Source organism: Podarcis raffonei, chromosome 2 (genome assembly GCF_027172205.1).
Source record: "Podarcis raffonei isolate rPodRaf1 chromosome 2, rPodRaf1.pri, whole genome shotgun sequence".
Classification (NCBI taxonomy): domain Eukaryota; kingdom Metazoa; phylum Chordata; class Lepidosauria; order Squamata; family Lacertidae; genus Podarcis; species Podarcis raffonei.
The window spans coordinates 115302135-115327406 of NC_070603.1; the positions used below are offsets into that span (position 1 = coordinate 115302135).

Here is a 25272-nt window from a genome sequence, read left to right on the forward strand (position 1 = left end):
GAAAAAAAATCTTATTCCCCCCCCCAGCCCCAAAGAGCAGCGTTGAGGCTGTGCGCAACCTCTTCCTGCCGGAGGGGTAGTGCGCGGCTATGTCACAAGCCAAGGCAGCCAGCAGGATGGATCCCGCTGGCTGTTTTGGCTTCCTCTTTAGCCCCACGCAACCTCTCCCTGCCGGAAGGGGCTGCGCGGGGCTAAAGAAGCCATAGCCACATGCAGCCTCTCCCTACGCGCTGCTATCCCTGAAGCCTGGAGAGCGAGAGGGGTCGGTCTCCAGGCTTCAGCGAAAGCAACGGGAAGCCTGCGGAGCACGTAGGGAGCGCTCCCTCTGCGCTTCGGAGGCTTAGCGTTGCTATCGCTGAAGACAAGAAGCCTGCATTCGCTCCATAGGACGCACACACATTTCCCCTCAATTTTTGGAGGGGAAAAAGTGCGTCCTATAGAGCGAAAAATGCGGTATATTGCCTCTGACAGTGGAGAGAGAGAACATGGTCATTGTGACCAGTATGATAGCCTTGTCCTCTGTGTTCAAAGAGTCTTGTTTGTATGGAGAAGGCCTTCTGGGAGTGTGATGTCATTTCACCCTTTCACCTCCGTTTTATTTTAGTCACCTGGAATACACCCAGCGCATCGGCCGCGATGGCGCTGTGCAAGGGGCTCCGTCCCCACTGGTCGCGGGCGTTGACGTCGGCGCCGGAGGCCAGGAGCCTGCGGGCGGCATCAGCACGGGAGAATCGAGCTGCCAAGTGAAGGGGCGTCTCTCCAGGGCTTCCCTTCTGCCCCTCTGCCCAGGATCCCTCCAGGTCCAATCCAGGAGAATGGGCCAAAGGCATCATGGGGGTCAGGCCACAAACTGGAGGGATAAAAAAAGGGCATTTCATGAAGGTCAGACTTGTAACTAGGGACGGACATCCATTTCGGTTTCCCTCTGCCTCTCATTTTCCCAATCTTGAGTTCCGTTCCCCAGATTTCCTCATCAGTTTGTCAGCGTTATTATTTCTCTATTTTTGGGTTTGTTGGTAAGATTTCTCTTTTTGAAAATCTCGATACGATAACGAAACAAGAAGAAGAAAGGAAAGAGAGAGAGAGAAAAGAACGAGAAAAGGAAAGGCTTCTGGTTTTCCATCTGCAGGTTACATTCAAAAAAGAAATTATATAAGACATTCAGTCCATGTCTTCTCCATTTTCTGTTAAACAATATTTCTTTTAAGTCAATTTTTTTTAAGGAGAAAAGCCCCCTCATGAAAATTTGTCAGCCTTTTAGTGCAAATTTCTCCCATCATACACATTTATGTGTGCAATTTTGGCAAGTATACATGTGTTTGCAAGGCAGTCTGTCCTAGTATTATTATTATATAATTCATTATGATATAATATTATATTTATCTTGCCCTCCCCGCCTGGTTCAGACCAGCCCTATGGGCAGGACCTCTCCTTATTACATCCATTCTAGGAGCAGGTCTTCCTGCCTTGTTGATGGCTTCCCTTGAAGGCCTGCTTCCCTCTTTACCTGGCTTTTGAGTCTTGACGGCCTTCGGCTTGGGGTCCTTCTCCTGGCCTGAGGTCGGTGTGCTGAACTGCACCTGCTTCTTTGGCCTAGACTGGCCTCGGTCCGGGATCGAGACAGCATCTGCATCACCCTGTACCAAAGAGGCTATAAAAAGTTTGCTCTGTCCCTGCTAGTGGAACGGGACCAACAACATGGGCACTGCTGCGACTGTGAATGTCTCCCCTCTGCCACCCTCTGCACCCTGCCTGCCACCCATCCTCCCTGCGTACCTGGCAGTGTGATGGGAACAAATGTGACCCTTCTCTGTCCCTTCGTGGGGGAAAATAAAGTAAAAGGGGACATATTCATCCCCACCACTTTCTCTGTGGCCCAACTATGGTGCCACACTTGAAGAAGAAGAGTTTGGATTTGATATCCCGCTTTATCACTACCCTAAGGAGTCTCAAAGCGGCTAACATTCTCCTTTCCCTTCCTCTCCCAAAACAAACACTCTGTGAGGTGAGTGGGGCTCAGAGATTTCAGAGAAGTGTGACTAGCCCAAGGTCACCCAGCAGCTGCGTATGGAGGAGCGGGGAAGCGAACCCAGTTCCCCAGATTACGAGTCCACCGCTCTTAACCACTACACCACATTGGTTCTCTGTGATATATTGATTTATTTTTTAAAGTTGTTATGATGGCCCTGGCCCTGTTGCCTGTAGGGCTCTGGACATGCACTCTGCCGTTCAAATCCTAGCAGCAGCACTGCCTCCCCATCCGGACCAAATACCTCCATATCTGCACAGTTCAGCGGTCCATCAAAGTGGGGGCTGGAGCACATGTCGGGGTCATCTACAAATTCAGCACTCGGCTTCATTGGCCTGCATTGTGGAGAGAGGGGGAAAGAAATGGAGAGGAATAAGGAGAGATCCCAGGCTGCTGCTGCTGCTGTTGTTATGAGTTTGCAGCGTTAATCCCCGGGTTCCAGCAAGTGCTAAAATCAAATGAAGGCTTCTAATTTTTGAAATAGCCTGTCTAGCTCCCTGGTGAGGTGTAAAGAGGACAAAGGAAAGGGATCTGTAAGAGACGGCAAATGCCCTCCCTCAACTCACAGATAGGGAGAAGGAGAAAAAAGGCAAAAAAGAATTGGAGAGAAGTGATGTGACCTCGAGGTAAAGCAGCAGACTGGAGAGTTAGAACAATGTTTGAGAACAATATTTGATTTCTGTTTGACTCCACAGCTGCGGCAATGGGAGGAGCAGGACCCTTTTGGGATGTCAATGCAGTGAACCCCTCCATCGCAAGCTCAGGTTTCATATACAATAGTACCTCGGATGTTGAACGGAATCCGTTCCGGAAGTCCGTTCGACTTCCAAAACGTTCGGAAACCAAGGCGCAGCTTCTGATTGGCTGCAGGAGGCTCCTGCAGCCAATCAGAAGCCATGGAGGATGTTTGGGTTCCAAAGAATGTTCACAAATTGGAACACTCACTTCTGGGTTTGCGGTGTTCAGGATCCAAAACGTTTGACTGTCTCTGGAAGCAAACCATCTATCATAAAGACATCACAGTCTCTCTGTGTCTCATTTTCCAAAAGGAAACACATACCCTGGGGAAGCGCCTGGAACCCCTGGAATTGTGCGCCGCTCACAGATCGGGGGGCATGCGGACGTGTAACACTATTTTGCAGGCAGCATTCAGTGTCACATACTGGCAAATTCAGGCAGCGTAATGAGAGTCGATTGAGAGGTCTTATGCAACAAGCCCTCTTTCCCCAAAACATTGGCAGGCTTTGGGGGTCTCAAATATCAGCGGTGGCCTCCCCCCAGCCTCTCACCTTTCATTCTACATCATGGTTATGGCGCCTCGAGACTCTGCGCACAGTGTGATAGAAGCAGTTGTGCTTCCTAAATCTGCCCAAAAGGATAATGCACTGGAAAATGAGGTGGGGGGGGGGCAATGGTTTGTTGTAGCGTTGTCTAGTTGCCCCTTGAGCAAATATAATAGCCCCTTAATCAAATCAGGATGCTCTGTCTATCTTTGCCTTTGGCTCAACCACCTCTCAGCCTCCCTGCTTTCCGCCCAATGCCAACCAGCTGCCACTGAAGCAAATACAGTGGTATCTCGGGTTACAGACACTTCAGGTTACAGACACTTCAAGTTACAGACTCCACTAACCCAGAAATAGTACCTCGGGTTAAGAACTTTGCTTCAGGATGAGAACAGAAATCGCGCAGCGGCGGTGCGACAGCAGCAGGAGGCCCCATTAGCTAAAGTGGTGTCTCAGGTTAAGAACAGTTTCAGGTTAAGAATGGACCTCTGGAACTAATCACCGTATTTTTTGCTCTATAAGACTCACTTTTTCCCTCCTAAAAAGTAAGGGGAAATGTGTGTGCGTCTTATGGAGCGAATGCAGGCTGCACAGCTATCCCAGAAGCCAGAACGGCAAGAGGGATTGCTGCTTTCACTGCACAGCGATCCCTCTTGCTGTTCCGGCTTCTGAGATTCAGAATAATTTTTTTTTCTTGTTTTCCTCCTCCAAAAACTAGGTGCATCTTGTGGCCTGGTACGTCTTATAGAGCAAAAAATACGGTAAGTTCTTAACCCAAGGTACCACTGTAAGTGGACTGAATACCCAAGTCATCCTCCTTGTTTGGTGCCAAGCCAAGGCTGCCGCCAGCCACGCCTCTCATACTCACTTGAGCCCAATGGCGTCCTCTCCCACCGGGTCCCGGCGGCAACGTCGCTTCTTGGCCTGGTGTGGAGCAAACCCAGGGGGGAACCAGAGGGAGCCGTGTTCGCGCCTCTGGGGCCGGCGGATCCTCCAGACTCCGAGGAAGACGGCCAGCGCTATGACCACAACGGCAGCACCAACACCGTATATGAGAGGCCCCGAAAAATGGGAAACAGAGGCCTGGGGATCTGGTGGTGGGGAGGAGAGAGAATGTGACACAGGAGCCCCCCTCACCAAATCCCATCTGTGCTACCGATTTATATCAGTTCCATACCAGTTTCCTAAGCACGGCTTCCTTCTAAATAATTGCGGGAATTGTGGTTTGGCAAGAATTATCTGGTAAAGATCCATTGGTATTTGCCCTGAACGGTGCTATAAAGAGCAATTGTGGGTGGGGAGAGAAATAGCAGGCCAGAGGTGGGGTTTCCAGCAGAAAATGGTGGGAGGGCCCTGATCTGGACTGGGAGCACATTCTGAATCAAACTCCCCCTTGACTAACTTTTTCTGCAAAACAGAAGTGGAGTTTTTATGGCTATCCTTTGGGCTGTAGGGGGCAAGGGGGCCTCTTCCCTCCCCCCCCCCGATATGCCATAATTTCCAGATTCCCAGCTTGCTTTGCCTTTAAAAAGAAAAAAGAGTAAAGCCCCATCCACATAACAGACTTAAAACAGTATCATACACTCTAATCAATAGGAAGAATTTTCTTTTCTTTTTCTTTTTTACCTTTTGGGTAACATCTTTATTGAAAATTCAAAAATACATAACTACCGTATTTTTCGCCCTATAGGACACACTTTCCCCCCTCCAAAAATGAAGGGGAAATGTGTGTGCGTCCTGTGGGGCGAATGCAGGCTTTCGCTGAAGCCTGGAGAGCGAGAGGGGTCGGTGCGCACTGACCCCTCTCGCTCTCCAGGCTTCAGGAAGCTCCCCGCAACCCTAGGGAGACCGCTGCGACTTCGCGCCGGTCTCCCAAGGGTTGCGCAGAGCTGCCTGCATCCTGAAGCCTGGGGCGCGCTGAAGAGCCCGTCCTGGGCTTCGGGCAGCTCTGCGCAACCCTTGGGACACCGGCGCGACTTCCCGCCGGGCTCCCTAGGCTTGCGGATAGCAGCCTATTCTAGGGGTTGGGGTCGGGGGAAGCTCGGGCTTCCCCTGCCCCAGCCCCGCGCCTGGGGGGGAAATAAAGATTTTTTTCTTTATTTCCCCCCCCCAAAATACTAGGTGCACCCTATGGGCCGGTGCACCCTATGGGGCGAAAAATACGGTATATGCGCACCAAACATGGTGAGATGCAAACAAAAAGAGAAAAATAAAAAGAGAAACACAATGGGTGACCTGGGGTCAGGCATTGTCCCTCAGCCTGGCCTACGTCACAGGGTTCGTGTGAGGATGAAAACAAGCAGGAGGAGAACCGTGTATCCCATATTTATGAAGGAAAAGTATGAAGTGAAACTCCACTCTGTTCTAACCAGACAGGAGGGCTCTCTTTTCCATTCCAACCTTTCTCAACCGGTGGGTCCCCAGATGTTGTTGAACTACAACTCCCATCACCCCTAGCTAGCAAGTCCAGAGCTCAGGGATGATGGGAGTTGTAGTTCAACAGCATCTGGGGACCCACAGGTTGAGAACCGCTGCTTAAAACTCTCAGGAATTCGGGCCTAGCGTGTCGGCTACCTACCATTTCCCGCAGACTCGACCCAGGCAGCTACCACTGGGTATGGCACCAGGGACTCGAGGCTTCCTTTGCCTGATAAGGCCGCCAAGAAATTGAGGACACTTTGGGGGGATGTAAAGCACTGTCCTGAGCACTGGTTCCCATCCACGGCCAAGAAGATGGTAAATCTGCAACAAAAGACAAGAAAGCCAAAAACAAATAAATGCAAAGTAAAATAAATACGAAATAGTTGAGCAACCCTTCTTCCCAGGGACCGCGAAACTGCAGCTCTGTGAGGTACACACTTGCTTTTCCTCTGCTCTTTCCAGGCATGGCCCGCAATTTAAAGCTTTGCGTTCAAGCATCCTGTTTTTTGCTATGGGGTTCCCCCCACAAAAAGGTGTGCTTTAGAGCTGAATCAGAACAAACGCCCATCCATAGAAAACTCTAGTTGACGATTGCTCCGATTCAGCTTCAAAGAGTGGGTTTTTGTAGGGAACACTCGGGGGGCGGGGGGAACATGCTTAGAAACACAAAGCATTAAAGGACGGACCTGTGCCTTGAAAGACGGGGGAAATGATAGATAATGAACTGGAAAAAAAATATTGAAAATAACTTTCCCTAAGAAACCAGAAGCTTTTCTTTTAGATATCATAGGACTAGAGATCCCGAAACTGTTTATGTACGCGACCACGGCTGTGCAGATTCTGTTAGCCCAGAAATGGAAAGATGGTACAACTCCGACCAAAGAAGAGTGGCAGACAAAATTGATGAACTATGCTGAGATGGCAAAAACTTACAGGAACACAGTGGTACCTCGGGTTAAGAACTTAATTTGTTCTGGAGGTCTGTTCTTAACCTGAAACTGTTCTTAACCCGAGGTACTATTTCTGGGTTAGCGGAGTCTGTAACCTGAAGCGTCTGTAACCCGAGATACCACTGTAATTAGAAATCAGGAAGAAGAGGTCTGGCATGGTGTGGAATGATTGGTGCAGACAGAGAGAAAGGGAGGCTCTCTCTTACCCAACAGTCTCCTCCAAAGTCTCAGGTTGAACCTCCGTCCAGTTGCTCCTGCTTCCAAGCAGCTCCTTTCCCGTGTAGGGGTAAATCCTCTCCCTGCCCTGGGAATCTTGCTGAACTTGCAGTGCCGTCCGCACAGCGACCGCCAGGGAATACAGGAAATGGGGAAGGTCCTTGCGGGGAAGCAGGACAGCCAGGCCCAAGGCGGAGTTCCTGAGTGGGCCAGGATGAGACCGACAATCTCCCCCATCCCAGCCACACGAGGCCTCGTTGCATCCTCTGTCGCAGTGCCCGTCCGAGGAGTGGTCCCGACAATATTGCTCATAGAAAGGGCTGAGGAGGAAAAGTTTGTCGTGTGAGGAATGTCATGGGGAAAGTGGGTCCATAAAACATTTTTTCACCTATACCACTAAAACTTGATAGGGATGGGAAGATCTGCCAGTCCCTCACTTTTCTACATTTTGCAGCCATTTGTGGAATTTTTTAAAAAACAGAACCTCATGAACGTTCAAAATAAAACCCCCAGGTTCAAGGGAATATCAACTGCTGAGGACAAGCAAGAGAAGAACACTTGTCTATTTCAGTTTTTGGCTCGCAAGGAAGCATCTTGGAGGGCACTTTTGTAAACAAACGGCAGGGAAACCAGCTCCATATTGTCTCTACGTCCAGCTTGTGGGCTTCCCAAGAGGCACCTGGGTTGCCACTGTGATAAACAGGACGCTGGACCAGATGGGCCTTTGGTTTCGTCCAGCCGGGTCCTTCTTAGATTTTTAAGAACAGGCAAGGAAGTGTCTGGCTCTGTTTTGCCAGGAGAGATAAATTGGCACTCAGCCACCCTCAGATCCATTTCTATGTGTGCCATGAGGCACACACACCACATGCTAAGTGCACAGGGACACAGGAAGCTGCCTTAAACCAAGTCAAACCATGGCTACATCTAGCACAGTATTGTCTACACTGACAGGGAGTGACTCTCTAAGGTTTCCGCACTAGCTGGAGATGCTCTCCCTTCCACTGACAGAAGCAGCAATGCTTCTGAAAGCCAAGTTGCTGGAAACCGCAGAACCCAGAGAGGTATGAAAGGGGCAGAGGAGACGTTAGCTTCGTGCAGGCACAGTCTCAGATTGCTTGGGGGAAACCCTGGAGAGGAGGGCAGCTGTGGTGAGGGAGCGGGGGATCTTCGGTCTCAGCAACTGCTTCATGGGGGCAAGAAGAAGAAGAAGAGGAGGAGGAGGATTAGGAGGAGGAGTTTGGATTTGATATCCTGCTTTATCACTACCCGAAGGAGTCTCAAAGCGGCTAACATTCTCCTTTCCCTTCCTCCCCCACAACAAACACTCTGTGAGGTGAGTGGGGCTGAGAGACTTCAAAGAAATGTGACTAGTCCAAGGTCACCCAGCAGCTGCATGTGGAGGAGCGGGGAAGCGAACCTGGTTCCCCAGATTACAAGGCTACAGCTCTTAACCACTACACCACACTGGCTCACGCCTGCTGGAGTTGGGTTGCTGTGCTCATTAGGCCCGACACCCCTGTGCAGATCCCATTTTTGCTAATAAAGAGTTAACTTCAACTTGCACAGTGTGATTTACTGCTGGCTCGCTCCTGTCATTTGCCCCCATCCTCATCCCTGCTGAGACTCAGGTGGAAGGCAAATCCGCCAGCCAGTGCCACCCCATGGAACCACTAGTAAGTAAGATGCCAGCCTCCACTGGTGCCCACAGCAGTTTCTCCAGCCTGCAAACAAGTCCATCGGCCCTAAGAGGTCGGCCGCCTCTGTCCTACTCGGCCAATGCTAGACCCCGCTCCCCACCCCACAGACCCCCCCATTCACCGCACCCCCTGGCAGTGACCCACTTGCAAGGCTTCCACGGGGCACAGTCGAATCCGTCATACAGGCAGTCCTCGCTGCGGCAGCGGCGCTCACAATCCCCGTCCCGGAAAGCCGCCTGGCACATCTCCTGCTTTGGGCAGGACCTCCAAGGATCAAGCACCCCCAGGGAACAGTCGCCGCCATCCCAGTTGGTCTCGGGGGAGCTGCAGGCCCGGTCACAGCGCTGGTCTCCTGCCACCAGCCGGCACTCGGAGCTCGTGGGGGCCTTGGTGGTGGGACAAGAACCCGAGGAGCAGGGGGGGAGGTGGCAGTCACGTCCAGAGAACCCTTCCACACACAGGCACCGGAGTCCGGACGGGTGGGTGATGCAAACTCCCCCGTTGTGGCAGTGGAGCGATCCACAAGGAGGGGCTCGCAGCTCACAGGTGGTTCCTTCATAACCCTAGGTAGTGATGAGTGGGGAAGTAAAGGTCATTAAAAAAAAAACGAAAGTCTTCCACAGTCTACTTTTATTTGAGTTTTGAAACAAGATGGTGCATTTAGAATTAATTAGCAATGCCAAGGCTTTTTTTCAGCTGGAACTCAGGTCCGGCACCTCTCAGGTGGGCGCCATTGCCATTATAAGAGAATAATCAATAAACACACGAGACGTAACCGGCTGTGTTCTTAGATAAATAAGGTATATTATTCATGTATCAAAACATAATCATATTGTGCTTGTCCGTATAACCCTGCTTTGTAACAATTGCTACTTACCACAGCTACTACTATGCCATAAGATCCACCGTCCTGTAATATCACATATGGTATGTACAGTTATTTATGGTTTTATATTATTTTTGCTGCGAAATGTATGAGATCACGATATTGTATTTATTTGTATTACTTAGAGCTTTAACTACTGATGAAGCCCAGAACGGCAAAACGAGGCCAATATTCCGGAAATCCTTGTCTTAGACTCTGTGGAAGGATTCTGTGGAACTGTAACAACCTTTCATGTGGATTGTTTGGACCTTATGAACAGACAAGTGGAATAGACACCATTACACGGATGGACCTTACGCATGAACTGACTAGAGAATGATCTGATCCACTGGGTCTTCTGCTTTGTTTGTTTGTTGAACTTTATGAGTTACTTCTGTTGAAATTTATGATTTGATACATGAATAATATACCTTATTTATCTAAGAACACAGCTGGTTACGCCTCGTGTGTTTATTGAGCATGCTTTACGTGACCATAGGTTTGCTTGTTGTTGTCTTGCTAATTATAAGAGAATAAGCAAAAGGCTCATGGTGAGTTCTGCAACCTCTTTCTCTAGAAAAATAGTACTAACTATAGCTGTTGCTATTATTAGGCACTATCCTATCCTGGCCCTTTTAAGAGTAGATCTGTTGAAATGAATGCACTTCCCAAACTTAGGTCCATTGATTTCAAATGAGACGACCCTGAACAATAGCTTAATTGGATGCAAGCAATTATTACTAATATTTAATTCATTGCTTGATAGGAAAAAAGATGTCTCAAAGCGGCTTACAGCCCCATAAAACACGAAAGCAGCTGAAAGTCCACCAAAAACTGGATTGGTATAACTCTTTTGATATAAGGAACTGCCCTAAAATTAGATCTTTTACTGTTGCAGCAGCAACTGCACTTTGGAATTTCTGCGAAGGGAAGTCTATTCAAATATGTAGGATGCTGACATTTGTTAATCAGGTTGCAGCTTGTTGTTGATGTTTTTTTTTAAAAAAATGTTTTAAATAGTTGTTCAGGTTGTTTTTTTTTTAAATTATGTTATTGCTTTTTTTTTTTTTTGGTAAGCTGGAAACCGCAGGAGGAAAGAGGGCTCTGGCACTCACTTCCTGCTTGTGGGTCTCTGGTTGGCCACTGAGAACAGGAACTGGAAGGCATGGGACATTGGTCTGGTCCAATGGATTATTCAGATATCACAAATGTTATTGTTGATAGCAGGAGTAGGCAACCTAAGGCCCGTGGGCTGGATGCGGCCCAATTGCCTTCTCAATCCGGCCAATGGACGGTTCAGGAATCAGTGTGTTTTTACATGAGTAGAATGTGTGCTTTTATTTAAAATGCATCTCTGGGTTATTTGTGGGGCATAGGAATTCGCTCATTCGCTCCTCCCCCAATATAGTCTGGCCCACCACATGGTCTGAGAGACAGTGGACCGACCACCGGCTGAAAAAGGTTGCTGACCCCTAGTCAATAGGCGTGTTGAGCATCGGAAAAGGGTAAGTCTAGATTTTTTACATTTTCTTTTTTTGACGGAGTGGGTGGGGAAGGAATGCAGCCTGCATTTTGATAGCAGTGACATAATGGAGACTATGCATACATGACGAGTGCCAGTCACACAACAACAACATGCCCTCTTGGGGAATGTTCTTGCGCTGAACAGATTGCCTGATCTGCCATAAGGCAGGGTGCTGTGACTGCAGGGTCCAGCAACAGTTATGAGCTGCCATAATTTGAGATTTATTTATTTTTTAGGTTAGAGGCTAGGATTTATGTGCATGCTTAAGACCTGGTATTGGAGATGTCAAAAATCTGCCCATTTTGCTTCTCCAAGATTCTCATTTTTCCAAATCTGAAAGCCAGTTCTCCACATTTTTAAAAAATTCTCCTGAAAATTCTTCTGCATTTGGACCAGAATTTTTCCTACTTTTTTTTTTTGTATGCAGTTTTGACTAACGATCACTTTATAAACTGAATTGAATCCCTGCCTCCATCCCTACCTGGGACACACCCACTTTAGAATTTGAACAACCCTCCTCCCCCCACAGACTGGCTGCGAATCCTCAGCCCCATTCATACCTGTGGACAGTGGCAGGTGAATTCAAGAGGGTTACCCGGCACCACGCTGCAGCTTCCCCCGTTGAGGCAGGGATTTGACTGACAACTGTCAATCAAAGATTCACAAAGAATACCTGTGGAGGGGGAAAAGAATATATGAGTGTTTTATTTTGTTATTACTGAAATTTTCTTTCCGCATGTAATCCACCTCAGATCCTTACTCTTCCTTGAGTCGTGGAAAAAATGAAAACAATATTTTTTTAAAATCACATTTTTTATTTATCTGATGTTTTTAGAGGGGCGAGTTAAAGATGTCTTTTCCTTTATTTATTTGCATTTTCTATTTTACATAAACAAATGAATTAAAAATATAAACATATAACCCCCTTTGACTTCCTTCTTCCCCCAATGTGGATCTTAATATAATGATTTCCCCCTCTGCATCTCCCCCAATGCAGGAATCTCAACATGTGGCCCCCCATCCAATTTGAAACCAAGTTAGACCCTGCTTAGCTTCTTGGATGTACTAGCAGTTTCATTGCAGCACCACTAGGAGCAGTCATGAGGAGTGATAAAGCTAGAGTAGATAAATTCCTCATGTACAAAGGATGAATATGTTAAATCTGTAACAATACACTGGGCGAGGGATTTGGGGCATAATATCTGTGGGTTAAACCACAGAGCCTAGAGCTTGCTGATCAGAAGGTTGGCGGTTCGAATCCCTGCGACAGGGTGAGCTCCCGTTGCTCGGTCCCAGCTCCTGCCAACCTAGCAGTTTGAAAGCACGCAGTGCAAGTAGATAAATAGGTACCGCTCTGGCGGGAAGGTAAACGGTGTTTCCGTGCGCTGCTCTGGTTCGCCAGAAGCGGCTTAGTCCTGCTGGCCACATGACCTGGAAGCTGTACGCCAGCTCCCTTGGCCAGTAAAGCGAGATGAGTGCCGCAACCCCAGAGTCGTCCGTGACTGGACCTAATGGTCAGGCATCCCTTTACCTTTACCTTTACCTTTACCTTTATCCAACTTTTAGGCTGGGAAAGGTTATGGAAAACTGACTTGAAATTCTCAGCATGTACGCTGAAAGAAAATTATATGGAAATGATGTACCAGTGGTATTTGACTCCTTGTAAGTTAGCAAACGGGATGCGGGTGGCGCTGTGGTCTAAACCACAGAGCCTAGGGTTTGCCAATCAGAAGATTGGCAGTTCGAATCCCTGTGATGGGGTGAGCTCCCGTTGTTCGGTCCCAGCTCCTGCCCACCTAGCAGTTTGAAAGCACATCAAGTGCAAGTAGATAAATAGGTACCGCTCTGGCAGGAAGGTAAACGGCGTTTCCGTGCGCTGCTCTGGTTTCGCCAGAAGCGCCTTAGTCATGCTGGCCACATTATCCGGAAACTGTCTGCAGACAAACGCCAGCTCCCTCAGCCTATAGAGCGAGATGAGCGCGCAACCCCAGAGTCGCCCGCGACTGGACCTAACGGTCAGGGGTACCTTTACCTTTACTTTAAGTTAGCAAAAATGTATAAGACAAGTACAAATATCTGTTGGAAATGTAAAGAAAAAGAAGGCACCTTTTACCATATGTGATGGATGTGTAAGATAATAAAAGCATTCTGGGAAATGATATATAATGAATTGAAAAAAATGTTTAAAATAACTTTTATTTTAAAAACCCAGAAGCCTTTTTATTAGGAATTGTAGGTACCAAGATCCCAAAAGAGCAGAAAAGACTTTTCATGTATGCAATGACAGCCGCACAGATGTTACTAGCCCAGAGATGGAAAGAAGACAAAGTCACTACCAGAGAAGAATGGCAAACTAAGCTGTTGGATTATGCCGAAATAGCAAAACTGACCAGAAAGCTCAGGAACCAAGAAGACCAAAACTTCAATAAATAATGGGAAACATTTATAATTTACTTGAGAGACCACGGTAAGCAGATCGAAAACATTAGCAGGATTGCAAAGCACTTGTAATGTAGAAAATATTATGGACAAAATGGAGAGACATAACATTTGGATGGTGAAATAATATGCAGTTGAAAAGATTTATAATAAGACCTGTGGATGGGAAGGTGGGAACTCTAGAGATTCGGAGAAATCTCTAAATACGGATATGTATTTTGTACTGTTATAACTCTACACTTGTAAAATCAAATAAAAATTATTGTTTAAAAAAGTTCATCATGTACACACATTAAACAGACCAAAAAAAAATGAACTAGTTAAGCTGCGTTCATAACAGCAAACGCTTACCTGTATATCCTGATAGGCACAAACATCGGAAGCCATCTTCATTGGAGTGGCAGCGATGGGCACCAGGCCGGTGGCACGGCTGAGAGAAGCAGGCGTCCACCACCCCCTGGCACCTCTCGCCAACGTACCCGGGTGGGCAGATGCAAGAAAATCCTTTGGGCTGAGCCTGGCAGGTCCCCCCATGGTAGCAACGGGGGCCAGGAAGGGAACAGGGGTCCAAATCGCATTTGGGACCTGTGGGAGATGGAAAAGACGGCATCTCAGGTTGAAGGGCAACAGATGGAAACCGCCCTCTGATACTTGAATGGTGGTACATAAATTTAACAAATAAATACAGCCCGGACACCGAGGTCCTCCTCCGAGGGCCTTCTGCTGGTTCCCTCACTGCGAGAAGCGAGGTTACAGGGAACCAGGCAGAGGGCCTTCTCAGCATTGGCGCCCACCCTGTGGAACGCCCTCCCATCAGATGTCAAGGAAATAAACAACAACTATCTGACTTTTAGAAGACATCTGAAGACTTTAGGGAATTTTTTAATGTCTGATGTTTTGTTGAAATTTTAATATTTTGTTGGAAGCCTCCCAGAGTGACTGGGGAAACCCAGCCAGATGGGTGGGGTATAAATAATAAAAATTATTATTATTATTATTATTATTATTATTATTATTATTATCATCAATTGCACATACATACATACATACATACATACATACATACATACATATATACATAAGTATTGGAGCAGCCTGATGCCATGATGCCAAACACTTTAATTCTGAGAACCACAGCCTGTCAGATTTAGCAGAGACGGAAAAATTCTGGTTGTATGCACTGGCTCAACCCAGCACTGCTCTGATTCAGAGAACGAAGCCTCTCTGAGCCTCCTTTCCTCAGAGCTCCTCGGAAACAGCACCATTTTTTATCAGAGCAACTGATGAATGAGGAAGCCTCACTGTTTTCCCGTCAGAATGCAAGGTTTCTGTTTTGTCAGTCACTGTAACATCTGCATCTAATGGGTTCCTTGCAGTGGGCAGTGGAGGCTGCTCTGTTGGGGCAGGTGGGGGCGCTGCCCCACCAACCTCACTTCCGCTCTAGGGAGTGGTACTGAATGTCAGCTTAGTCTCGAGGTTGTCCCTGTAGGACTCAGCAGAGGAGAGGATGGGGAGAGAACAGAAATTAGGTGGCTCTGTCTGTCTGTCATTGGCTCCACCTACTGGCTGGGCTCCCTGCGTTCCACTCCACCATGTGCACACCTGGAATACTGTCAGTACACCTTTCAACCGATGTCAGCAATTGGGCTCAATAACTGGTTCTGCCCCGACTGGGCTAGGCGACTGGAGCACTTTCAGAGACCTTCCAATCCTGGAAAGCAGGTCTCAGTGCACTGGACTCACAACTGTGCATTGTGAGCACCAGACTCAGCAGAGTATAAATAACGCGGAAGCTAGCTGTGAAGCATAACTTCTTTTATTTCTAATAGCTACTACAAACTAATGAACTACTGGCTTGCATGAGTGTTACATCTCCCACTCAGCCATCTAGTCACTACATACCGTATTTTTCGCTCTATAGGACGCACTTTTCCCCCTCCAAAAATTAAGGGGAAATGTGTGTGCGTCCTATCAAGCGAATGCAGGCTCCTTGGCTTCAGCGATAGCAAAGTGAAGCCTCCGAAGCGCAGAGGGAGCGCTCCCTCCGCGCTCCGGAGGCTTCGGGTTCCTTTTGCTGAAGCCGGGAGAGCAAGACTCTCCTGGCTTCAGCAGAGAGGGAGAGCTGCGCAGCGCCCCTTCAGCCAAGCAGGAGGAGAAATGGAAGGGGAAGATTTTTTTTTCTTGTTCTCCCCCTCTAAAACAAGGTGCGTCCTATGGTCGGGTGCATCCTATAGAGCGAAAAATCCGGTAGATAAGACTCTCTCCACACACAGAGTCAGGCAGGCAGTCAGGAGTGGAAGAGTAGAAGAGCAGTTTCTGCCCCCTCCTTTCTCAAAACATCAGATCAGGAGATTCTCGCAATGGGAGGGGGCTGAAAATATCAACAAATACTGTGTTCAGCTCTGTGTGCCACAATTTAAAAAGGATCCAGTCAAGCTGGAAGGTGTGCAGAGGAGGGCAACCAAGGTGATCAAGAGCCTGGAAACCAAGCCTGATGAGGAACAGTTGAGGGAAATGGGTATGTTTAGCCTGGGAAAGAGGAGATGGAGAGGAGATAGGATAGGCACCCTTGCAAATAACAATAATAATAATAATAATAATAATAATAATAATAATAATAATAATAATAATAATAATGAGCAAGCTTGATTTCTCCTGCTCCAAAAGGGAAGACCTGAACCAATGGACTGAACTTACAAGGAATGAGATTCTGACTAGACATCAGGAAGAGCTTTCTGGCAGTAAGAGTTGTTCAACAGTGGGACATTCTCCCTTGGGAGTTGGTGGGCTCTCCTTCCTTGGAGGCTTTTAAGCAGAGGCTGGATGGCCCTGTCATGGGTGCTTTAGCTAAGATTCCTGCATTGCAGGCAGTTGGACTAGACGACCTTTGGGGTCCAACTTTACAGATCTATGATTCTCTAAGTCCCAATGGGCACCAGCTTCCACTGGTCTTGTGTACTTTTTCTGCCCAAGGTTAAACTCTGCTCCCACTTACCTTTGGTCCCCGGAGGGCACAAGCAGCGGAACCCATCTTGTGTCCTGGTACAGGTTCCCCCATTCAGACACTTCTTCGGTAGGCACTGCAATTGGAAAGATCCCGAGGCAATTCATGACAACTATATTTGAAGCAGGAAAAGTCGCAAAGAACATTTCCTCCCCTCCAGTGTGGTGTAGTGGTTAAGAGCGGTAGACTCGTAATCTGGTGAACTGGGTTCGCTTCCCCGCTCCTCCACATGCAGCTGCTGGGTGACCTTGGGCCAGTCACACTTCTCTGGAGTCTCTCAGCCCCACTCACCTCACAGAGTGTTTGTTTTGGGAGAGGAAGGGAAAGGAGAATGTTAGCCGCTTTGAGACTCCTTAGGGTAGTGATAAAGCAGGATATCAAATCCAAACTCTTCTTCTACCTCCATTTCCACACCACTGCTTATTGAGCGCTCACCCCGATTTGTTGACACAAACTTCACAGGGAAGTTAGACTATCTCAGCTGGTTTTGGAGCATTCGTTCTGATTGGTTTGAAGGAAGTTAGATGGCGTCATGTCAAGCAAATGTTATTGAGCATTTCCCAGTGCATCTTCCCATCACTTACTGCAAACAGTCTGATTTCAGGGTTTGGGTGGGGAAGCAGGTTTCCTGCATTTTGGCTGTTTACACGGCTTAGTTTGAAAGCACTTCCCCATCCCCACCAACTGAAGAACATTGGAAACTGTAGTTTACCCCTCACAGAGTTGCAAGCTACAGTTCCTGCAAGAACAGGAGGCTAGACTGTGATGGGCATCATCTTATGTCCTTAACAGAAGTGATGGGCAAATGCATGGCAGAAGATGGGAAAACACTGGATGGAAGCAAGCTCGTCTAACCTCCCCACAAACAAATCAGAACAAATGCTCAAGAAGCAGCTGACATCACTGAGCCTCCCTACAAACTTTGTGGAAGCAGATTGGGATGGATGCTGAATAAGCAGGTTGTCTGGAAGCGACCTTTGCTAGCACTCCTGTTGGGGAGTTCTTCAAACCCAGGAGGCAGTTGCTCACCTGACAACCGTGATCTCCAGCTTGATCAGTACAATTGTCGCCATTCCGGCTTGCCCTCTGCTGGCACTGCGAGCCCCCCCAGCCTGGGGGGCAGATGCAATAGGGGGCGGACTCCTTTGTTACACACCGGCCTCCGTTTCTGCAGGGATCTGTTGCGGTGGGTGAAGAGAAATAGAGAGGGAGGACAAAGTAGATGGATTTTCCACTTGATAGCAGGCCCTGTTGCCAAGCGCTTTGATGAATTTCAACTTCTCTGGCCACGCGATGCAGTAATTTCTGCTGATTTCTGCTGCAGGCCACTTTGACAGATGTCTGGGGCTGTCCACCTCTAAATCACTATGACCCCAGCTGATACCCTCAAAGGCACTCAGTATCAGTGCCAATCAGCTGAGTAGTGCAGACAGTGCGTCTCGCTTTGTCCATTTGCAGGTGTGGTTTCAGACGCTTCAGGTTACAGACACTTCAGGTTACAGACTCTGCTAACCCAGAACTAGTACCTCGGGTTAAGAACTTTACCTCAGGATGAGAACAGAAATCGTGCGGCAGCAGCGGGAGGCCCCATTAGCTAAAGTGGTACCTCAGGTTAAGAACACTTTCAGGTTAAGAACGGACCTCCAGAATGAATTAAGTACTTAACCCGAGGTACCACCGTACTGCTGATGAACCTCTACATACTCACTGGGGGAGCAGAAGTCCAAAGTCTCCTGGCACTTAAGTCCTGTGTAACCTTCAGGGCAAAGGCAGCGGAAAGTCCCAGGGCTGTTAAGGCAGGATCCAGAGTTGAGGCAGGGGCTGGAGGTGCATTCATCCACATCTATTTCGCACGTCGAACCTGGGAGGGGTTGGGAAGGGAGCAGAGAGATGGCGGGAGTCATGGAGGGCTGGGACGAGGCGAGAGGATGGGCCAGGGTTATGGGGAATCATCTGTAATCACCCCGGCTGGGATTTAGGGTTGAGGGACGTGTTACCTACGTAACCGCTGGGGCAGATGCAGCTGAAGACCCCTTGGCGACTCAGGCACGTGGCCCCCTGGTGGCAGGGGCTGGAAGCACAGGCGTCTACCTCCATGCCACAATCCCGTCCTGTCCAGCCTGGGAGGCAGAGACAGTGTGGCCTGCAGGGAAACGGAGAGATGCCCTGTTAACCTTTTCAACCTTTCTGGTTGCATCTTCCCCATCAAAACAGCCTCGGCTCAGTATACCTGAAGGAGCGTCTCCACCCCCATCATTCAGCCTGGACACTGAGGTCCAGCGCCGAGGGCCTTCTGGCGGTTCCCTCCCAGCGAGAAGTGAGGTTACAGGGAACCAGGCAGAAGGCCTTCTCGGTGGTGGCGCCCGCCCTGTGGAACGCCCTCCCATCAGATGTCAAGGAAATAAACAACTATCTGACTTTTAGAAGACATCTGAAGGCAACCCTGTTTAGGGAAGTATTTAATGACTGATGTTTTAATGTATTTTTAATATTTTGTTGGGAGCTGCCCAGAGTGGTTGGGGAAACCCAGCCAGAAGGGTGGGGTGTAAATAATAATAATAATAATAATAATAATAATAATAATAATAATAAATATATAATCACTTTCCTTATCACAAAAAAGTCCAGTAGTGGTGCTTGTGAGGTAATGGGTTTGTCGCACAAGAGCTCCAACTGAACTTCATCTCTGCAATCAGAATTTGCAGAATATAGCAATGGTTGGGAATGCTAGTGCTCATGGAGGAGCAGTGGGAACTGAAACGGCTCAGGACCACAATACCTCAAGGACTGCCTCTCTTCATACAGACCGACTCGGACCCTGCGACCTTCCTCAGAGTCCCTTTGTTGTGTGCCTCCTCCATGAGAGGTCTGGAGGGCGGCAACATGAGAACAGGGCCTTTTCTGTGGCGGCTCCATGTTCATGGAATGCTCTCTCTCCCCCCAGGGAGCTTCTCCCGGTGTCTTCATTATACGGCTTTAGGCGCCAGGTGAAGACATTCCTCTTCAACCAGGCTGGTTGACATTCTATGCTCTTTTAAATGTGTTGTGGGAGGGGGGTTATTGGTTTGCTTTTGTTCTTATTTTTATTCTGTACTTTGTGTTTTCTATACTGTAAATTTATCTTGAGAACTGCCCTGAGATGAAGGGTGGGATACTTATTTAATAAATGATAATAATAAATGGGTGGGGCGGGAGGAAGAAGAAAACAAGAGCTTCCCCTGGTCTGGCCTTCCCTAATCTGGTGCCTGTCAGAGGTTTTGGCTTGTGCCGTTCCCATCAGGTCCAGACAGCGCAGCCCACGCTGGCTGGAGAATGGGGCGAGAACCACAGGCCAAAATAACTGGGAGAGAAGGTCGGGAGAAGGATACCCTAGCCCACGACAGGTTAATAGAGCACTGAAATTGATTAGGCCAGATCCCAAGCACTTTCTGGTCCAGTCAATTCCATTCCTAAGACAAAATCCTCTCCTGGGGGTAATAAAGAGTTCCAGTCCAAAGCACTGGGAGGGCACCAAGTTAGGGAAGGATGCCATAGGGCAATACAGAGTTGTGAGATTGAGTGACCCATATCTCAAGTGTAATCAATTTCAAATCTAAGAGAGAAGATCCCTAAAAGAGAGAAGGCTTGCATGTTTTTTGGTGCGTGCATGTGTGTAGAAATCTGAAATTCATTCTCCTGAGTAGCCCTGTATCAAAACAAGCTCTTGGGAACGGGGCTTAAAACCAGTGCTGAGTTAGCGTAGACAACGTCTGGGAATCATGGCTGACATGCACCCTTCCCCCTGCTTCCCCATCCATACCCAAATTCTGCCCCTTGGCAGCTGCCCCCATTGAGGCACTGCCAGTTCTGGCAGGGGTCGCTGAGCTCTGTGCAGTGGGGTCCTGTGAAGCCCAAAGAGCAAACGCAGGTAAAGGAGCCCGGTGTGTTCAAGCAGGTTCCATGACCGCAGTGGGCAGCACGGCAGAGGTCTGCATCTCTCTCGCACTGGTGTCCCTCGAAACCTGCAAGAAGGGGGAGCCTCAACACCGTCATTGGCCTCGAGCCACACGTTCCCTGCTCTCTCTCTCTTACCCACAATTCCACTCTGCCCTCATGTGATGTCATGCAAGTCAGAGGGCTCTGAGGTACAACGCCCCCCCCCCGAACAAACAGAAGCTTATAGTGTGTTTGCTACAGGTCATGTGACTTCATCGTCGGGCAAATTGGGTCAGCTGCCAGGCCCCAACGGTCTCAGCGGCAGTCAGTGCTAATTTCTGCCTTGAGACCTCAATTAAAAAACGACAACACAAAAACCAGGTCCAACACTTGGAGCTGCAGTAGACAACTGGCATACCCCGCAAGTGTCCTGGCCAAACTGGGACATCCCATTTTTTTATTGTGAGAGAACAGCGGCCATTTTGGCGTGATTTCCCCTCGAAGAAAGCGCTTTCTTTGGGGTCTTGTTTCCTCCCCACCACCCTTCGCTCTCTTTCTCTCTCTATTCTCTTTCAATAAGATTTATCATTTTCTAATTTTACAAAATTCACACATTTTTTATTTATCAAAATACAAACTGTCCATTAGACACCAACTGCTCCCCCTCCACACCATGGTTCGTTTCAGTTTTCCTTTGCTGCTGCATATTCTAATTGTTCTTTATTATTTCTTTTCCATTCCCCCCCCCCAGTTTATTTTAAACTGCTAATCCTGCTAACGTTTTGATTTGCTGACAATAATTTTTCGAATTCCTGCATTGCAGAGGGTTGGACTAGATGGCCCTCAGAGTCTCTTCCAACTGTACAATTCTGTGATTCTATGATCCTATGAAATATTCTACATCCCCCCCCATCTTAAGGACTTGTTCTTCCTGATTTCATATTCTACCAGTTAAACACCACCATTCTCTCTCAATCTGGGCTCATCGCACTTCCGTACACTAAACCAGATTCCCCTGGGAAAACCCACAGTTTACCCCTAGATTGGAGCAAACAGCAGTCAGATTTTCCACAGATTAATGTTTGCTCTGATCTATTGCTAAAGAGTGGGTTTTCTGGGGGAAAGCGGTGAGGTAAAATCGCTCAGACCCTTATCTAGATCATGGGGCAAGCAGAAAACTGCTCACTTGTGCTTTTTAGGCACAGAACAAGTGTGGATGAGCCCCCCCCCCTCACACACACACAGACAGTTACCTTGAGGGCAGGAGCAATGGAAAATCCCTGCAGAGTTCTGGCACTGGCCCCCATTTTTGCAGGGGGAGCTGGCACAGCTGTCCACCTCCATCTTACACCGGGGTCCCTCAAAACCTAATAAGAGCAGGGCAAAAGGTCAAAGGTCAGTGCATACCAACCAGAAAAGCAATAACTAGGAAATGCTGTTCCATGTACAAAATACACTTAAGAATGCCAAGAGAGCATCAAAACACATACATGTGGGAATGTGCATTTTTAAAATACATTCCCTCCACCAGTAACAATATTTAAGCGTAAAGGTCCAAAGACTCTAAAGAGTTTAAACACACGCACTCATTTAGGAGAATGATCTTGAAGATGAACTAGAAGCTGTTCAAACCTTTACCCACAATTTAATTTAATTGATGTCGAGTTCACATAGCGATTGTGGGAACTCCTTTCAGCGCAGGTGAGAGATTTTTGAACTAAATATGTCATATTAGGGGCACTGTAGCACAGAAATATGTAAAGCAGAAAATAAACAAATTCACAGGCAAATGCAGAAACGTGGAGGCTGAAACAGAAGAATGAAAAAAGAAGAAACGAAGAGAAACGGAAAGATTGAATCATCCATAGATGGGGATGAATACATTACTGTACAGTGGTACCTCGGGTTACATACGCTTCAGATTACATACGCTTCAAGTTACAGACTCCGCTAACCCAGAAATAGTACCTCAGGTTAAGAACTTTACCTCAGGATGAGAACAGAAATCGTGCTCTGGCGGCGTGGCGGCAGCAGGAGGCCTCATTAGCTAAAGTGGTGCTTCAGGTTAAGAACAGTTTCAGGTTAAGAACGGACCTCCGGAACGAATTAAGTACTTAACCCGAGGTACCACTGTACTAGGAGCAAGCAGTTGAATGGGAAGGAGGAAGAACCAGCCACTTCAGAAATCCCCTACTGGCTTGAGATCTCTGACTCCTCTTTTTGCGTTCCGCACTTACCAAGAGGACACTGGCAGGCAACTCCATGGCTCTGTTGCAGGCAGGTTCCTCCATTGAAGCAGCTATCTCGGGAGCATTGTCCCACTTCACACAATGGCCCACTGAAGCCTACATTGGAGAGGAATCAACAGAAGAAAGGTATTATTAGGGGTGAGAAGGCAGTGTAGTACACTGGTCAGAGCAGGGGTGGGCAATCTCCAGCCCACATCCAGTCTTGGCTTAGCAAGAGGGTTCAAGTTGGCCCACGAGGTTGTTTTCCCGTGACACCAGCTGGTAGGAAGTAGTAAGGAGTTAAAAAACCCGTTGGCTATGCATGCCTCTTCCCAGTAGGGAAAGTCAAAGCAGGAAGGTTTAAGGCACTTCCCGCACTTGCTAACTGAAGAGTGGGGGCTGGTGGGGCTGTTAAATCCCGCCCAGTTCAGCAGGAATTCATGCAAACCACATCCTGAATCGGGCAGGGGTGTGCATGCTAAAACAAATGTGTTTGGGGGTTTTTTTACTCCATTTTAGTAGGGGATTCCACACAACCCCCTGCTAAAACCAGGGTGGGGAACCAAACCTTTTTTTAAAAAAGCAATGCCTTGTTAGGTGCTTTGAAGTCCCGACTATGGGACTTCAAAGCACCTTGCACCTGAGCTCATTGTGACATCAGGTGACTGAGAGGTGGGCAGCATGACCCACCTGCCAAACTTGGCCTGCGAGGCTGATCTGATCAGGACAGTCTGACCTGTGGAGCCCCAAAAGCTAAATTGGCTGGGGATGATGGATGTTGTAGTCCAACAACACCTGAGGACCCAAGGATGAAAAACACTGTTTTGGTCAGCGACTCCCTTTATCCTTGACCGTCGGCCATGCTGGCTGGGGATGATGGGAGTTGTAGTCCAGCAACATCTGGGGGCAATATATACTGAAGGACACTTGGCTGAAGGAGATGGTGATGATGGATAAAAGAAAGTGCCTAATTAAATTACAGTGATACTCAGGTTGAAGTAGCTTCGGGTTGAGCATTTTCGGGTTGTGCTCTGCGGCGACCCGGAAGTAATGGAACACGTTACTTCCGGGTTTTGCCACTCATGCATGCGCAGAAGCGGCGAATTGCAATCCACGCACGTGCAGACGTGGGTTGCGTTCACTTCAGGATGCGAACGGGGCTCTGGAACAGATCCTGTTCACATCCAGAGGTACCACTGTACGGAACTGGCTCTCACTGGAGGCAGGGATGGGCGAAACCACAAGAGGGGAGAGGACTCCTGTGCTCAAATCCTGCTTGCTGGTTTCCCACTGGTTCAGCCACTGTGGGAACAGGATGCTGGCCCAAGGGGAAACCCAAAGAAACTGGAGGGCTGAGTTTCAGAATTTGAACCCAGGACTCCCTGACTCGACTCTCGACAGTCCGACTGCTATTCCACCTTTTCTCTTCCCAGCCCTGCTCCTTACCTGAGGGGCAGAGGCACTGGAAGCGGCCCAGCAAATCCAGGCAAGAGGCTCCGTTGTGGCAGGGCTGGCTGAGGCACTCGTTGAGGTTCGCTTCACAGCGAGAGCCCGTGTAGCCCTCAGGGCAGCGGCAGGTAAAAGATCCGGGTGTGTTGTGGCAGCTTCCTCCGTGTTCACAGGGCTCTGCACCTGGACAGGCCGAGAGGAACAGACCGTCACAGACTGACTGGATGTAGAGGACGCTGGCACCAGCCAGCCCTAGGGAAGAAGGCTCAGAGCCAGGGGATTGGTGGTGGGACGACGATGAGTGGTGAGAGGGAGAAGGAGCAGACTGGAAGGAGGAGGAGGTATCAGGAGCAGGAGGGGCAACAGGGTTTAGTGAGCAGGAAGAGGCTGTGGCAGACAGCAGTTCAGACTCCGAGGCTGGAAGGGGTGGAGGTGGGGTCAAGAGGCTAAGTGAAGGCCGGTTGTGGAAGAAGATGGAGAATCTCCCTCCTGCTGCAACCAACTCCCCTCTTCCTGGTCTCCCAGAACATGCAGAGAAATGAAGAGGGCGGAGCGACGAGAGGCAAGAAGGAGAAACCTTAGGCCAGCCTTTCTCAACCTGTGGGTCCCCAGATGTTGTTGAACTACAACTCCCATCACCCTTAGCTAGCAAGGCCAGAGCTCAGGGATGATGGGAGTTGTAGTCCAACAACATCTGGGGACCCACAGGTTGAGAACCGCTGCCTTAGGCTGCTAGGGAAGGAGTCTTAGAGAACAGAGGTGCTCACACAGAGTGCTTCCGGACGGTCCTCTTATTCAGCATTCATTCCCAATCAGTTTCTACTTATGATGGCGGGCATATTCTTCTCCACCCCAACCCACGCCACCCACTTTACCCATCAGGCACTCGTTGATGTCTTCGTAGCACGTGGGCCCAGCGTAGCCTGGCTGGCAGGTGCAGACGGCATTGCCGGTCCGGAGGTCAGTGTCACAGAACGCATCGGGGTGGCATGGGTTGCTCAGACAGGCATCATGCAGGTGGCAAAGAAGCCCTGTGGGAGGAGATAAAGGCGGTTATCGGAACAGCCCTGGAAGGAAGCCGGCATGCCCTCAAACTAACACCAGCCCTGCATGCCTCCCTATGGTAACCCCAGCCTACAGCATTTCATAGAATCATAGTGTTGGAAGGGACCTCGAGGGTCCTCTAGTCCTGTTGTCGTTTAGTCATGTCCGACTCTTCGTGACCCCATGGACCAGAGCATGCCAGGCCCT

General features: G+C 48.7%; 1 protein-coding gene across 1 annotated transcript in view; it reads right to left on the reverse strand.

The window, feature by feature from the left end:
* The window catches only part of NOTCH4 (notch receptor 4), a 42651-nt gene that overhangs the window by 4676 nt on the left and 12703 nt on the right, over positions 1–25272 (reverse strand). The window contains exons 6-23 of the mRNA XM_053379071.1: positions 24897–25052; positions 24019–24204; positions 22582–22689; positions 21598–21711; positions 20229–20430; positions 18427–18572; positions 18138–18290; positions 17459–17607; positions 16421–16505; positions 13777–14010; positions 11547–11659; positions 8741–9159; positions 6890–7219; positions 5891–6054; positions 4181–4403; positions 2274–2364; positions 1508–1637; positions 609–850 (exon numbers count right to left, since the gene is read on the reverse strand). Of these exons, the coding sequence (XP_053235046.1) occupies positions 609–850; positions 1508–1637; positions 2274–2364; positions 4181–4403; positions 5891–6054; positions 6890–7219; positions 8741–9159; positions 11547–11659; positions 13777–14010; positions 16421–16505; positions 17459–17607; positions 18138–18290; positions 18427–18572; positions 20229–20430; positions 21598–21711; positions 22582–22689; positions 24019–24204; positions 24897–25052 (3245 nt within the window). The remainder of the gene's footprint in view (positions 1–608; positions 851–1507; positions 1638–2273; positions 2365–4180; positions 4404–5890; positions 6055–6889; positions 7220–8740; positions 9160–11546; positions 11660–13776; positions 14011–16420; positions 16506–17458; positions 17608–18137; positions 18291–18426; positions 18573–20228; positions 20431–21597; positions 21712–22581; positions 22690–24018; positions 24205–24896; positions 25053–25272) is intronic.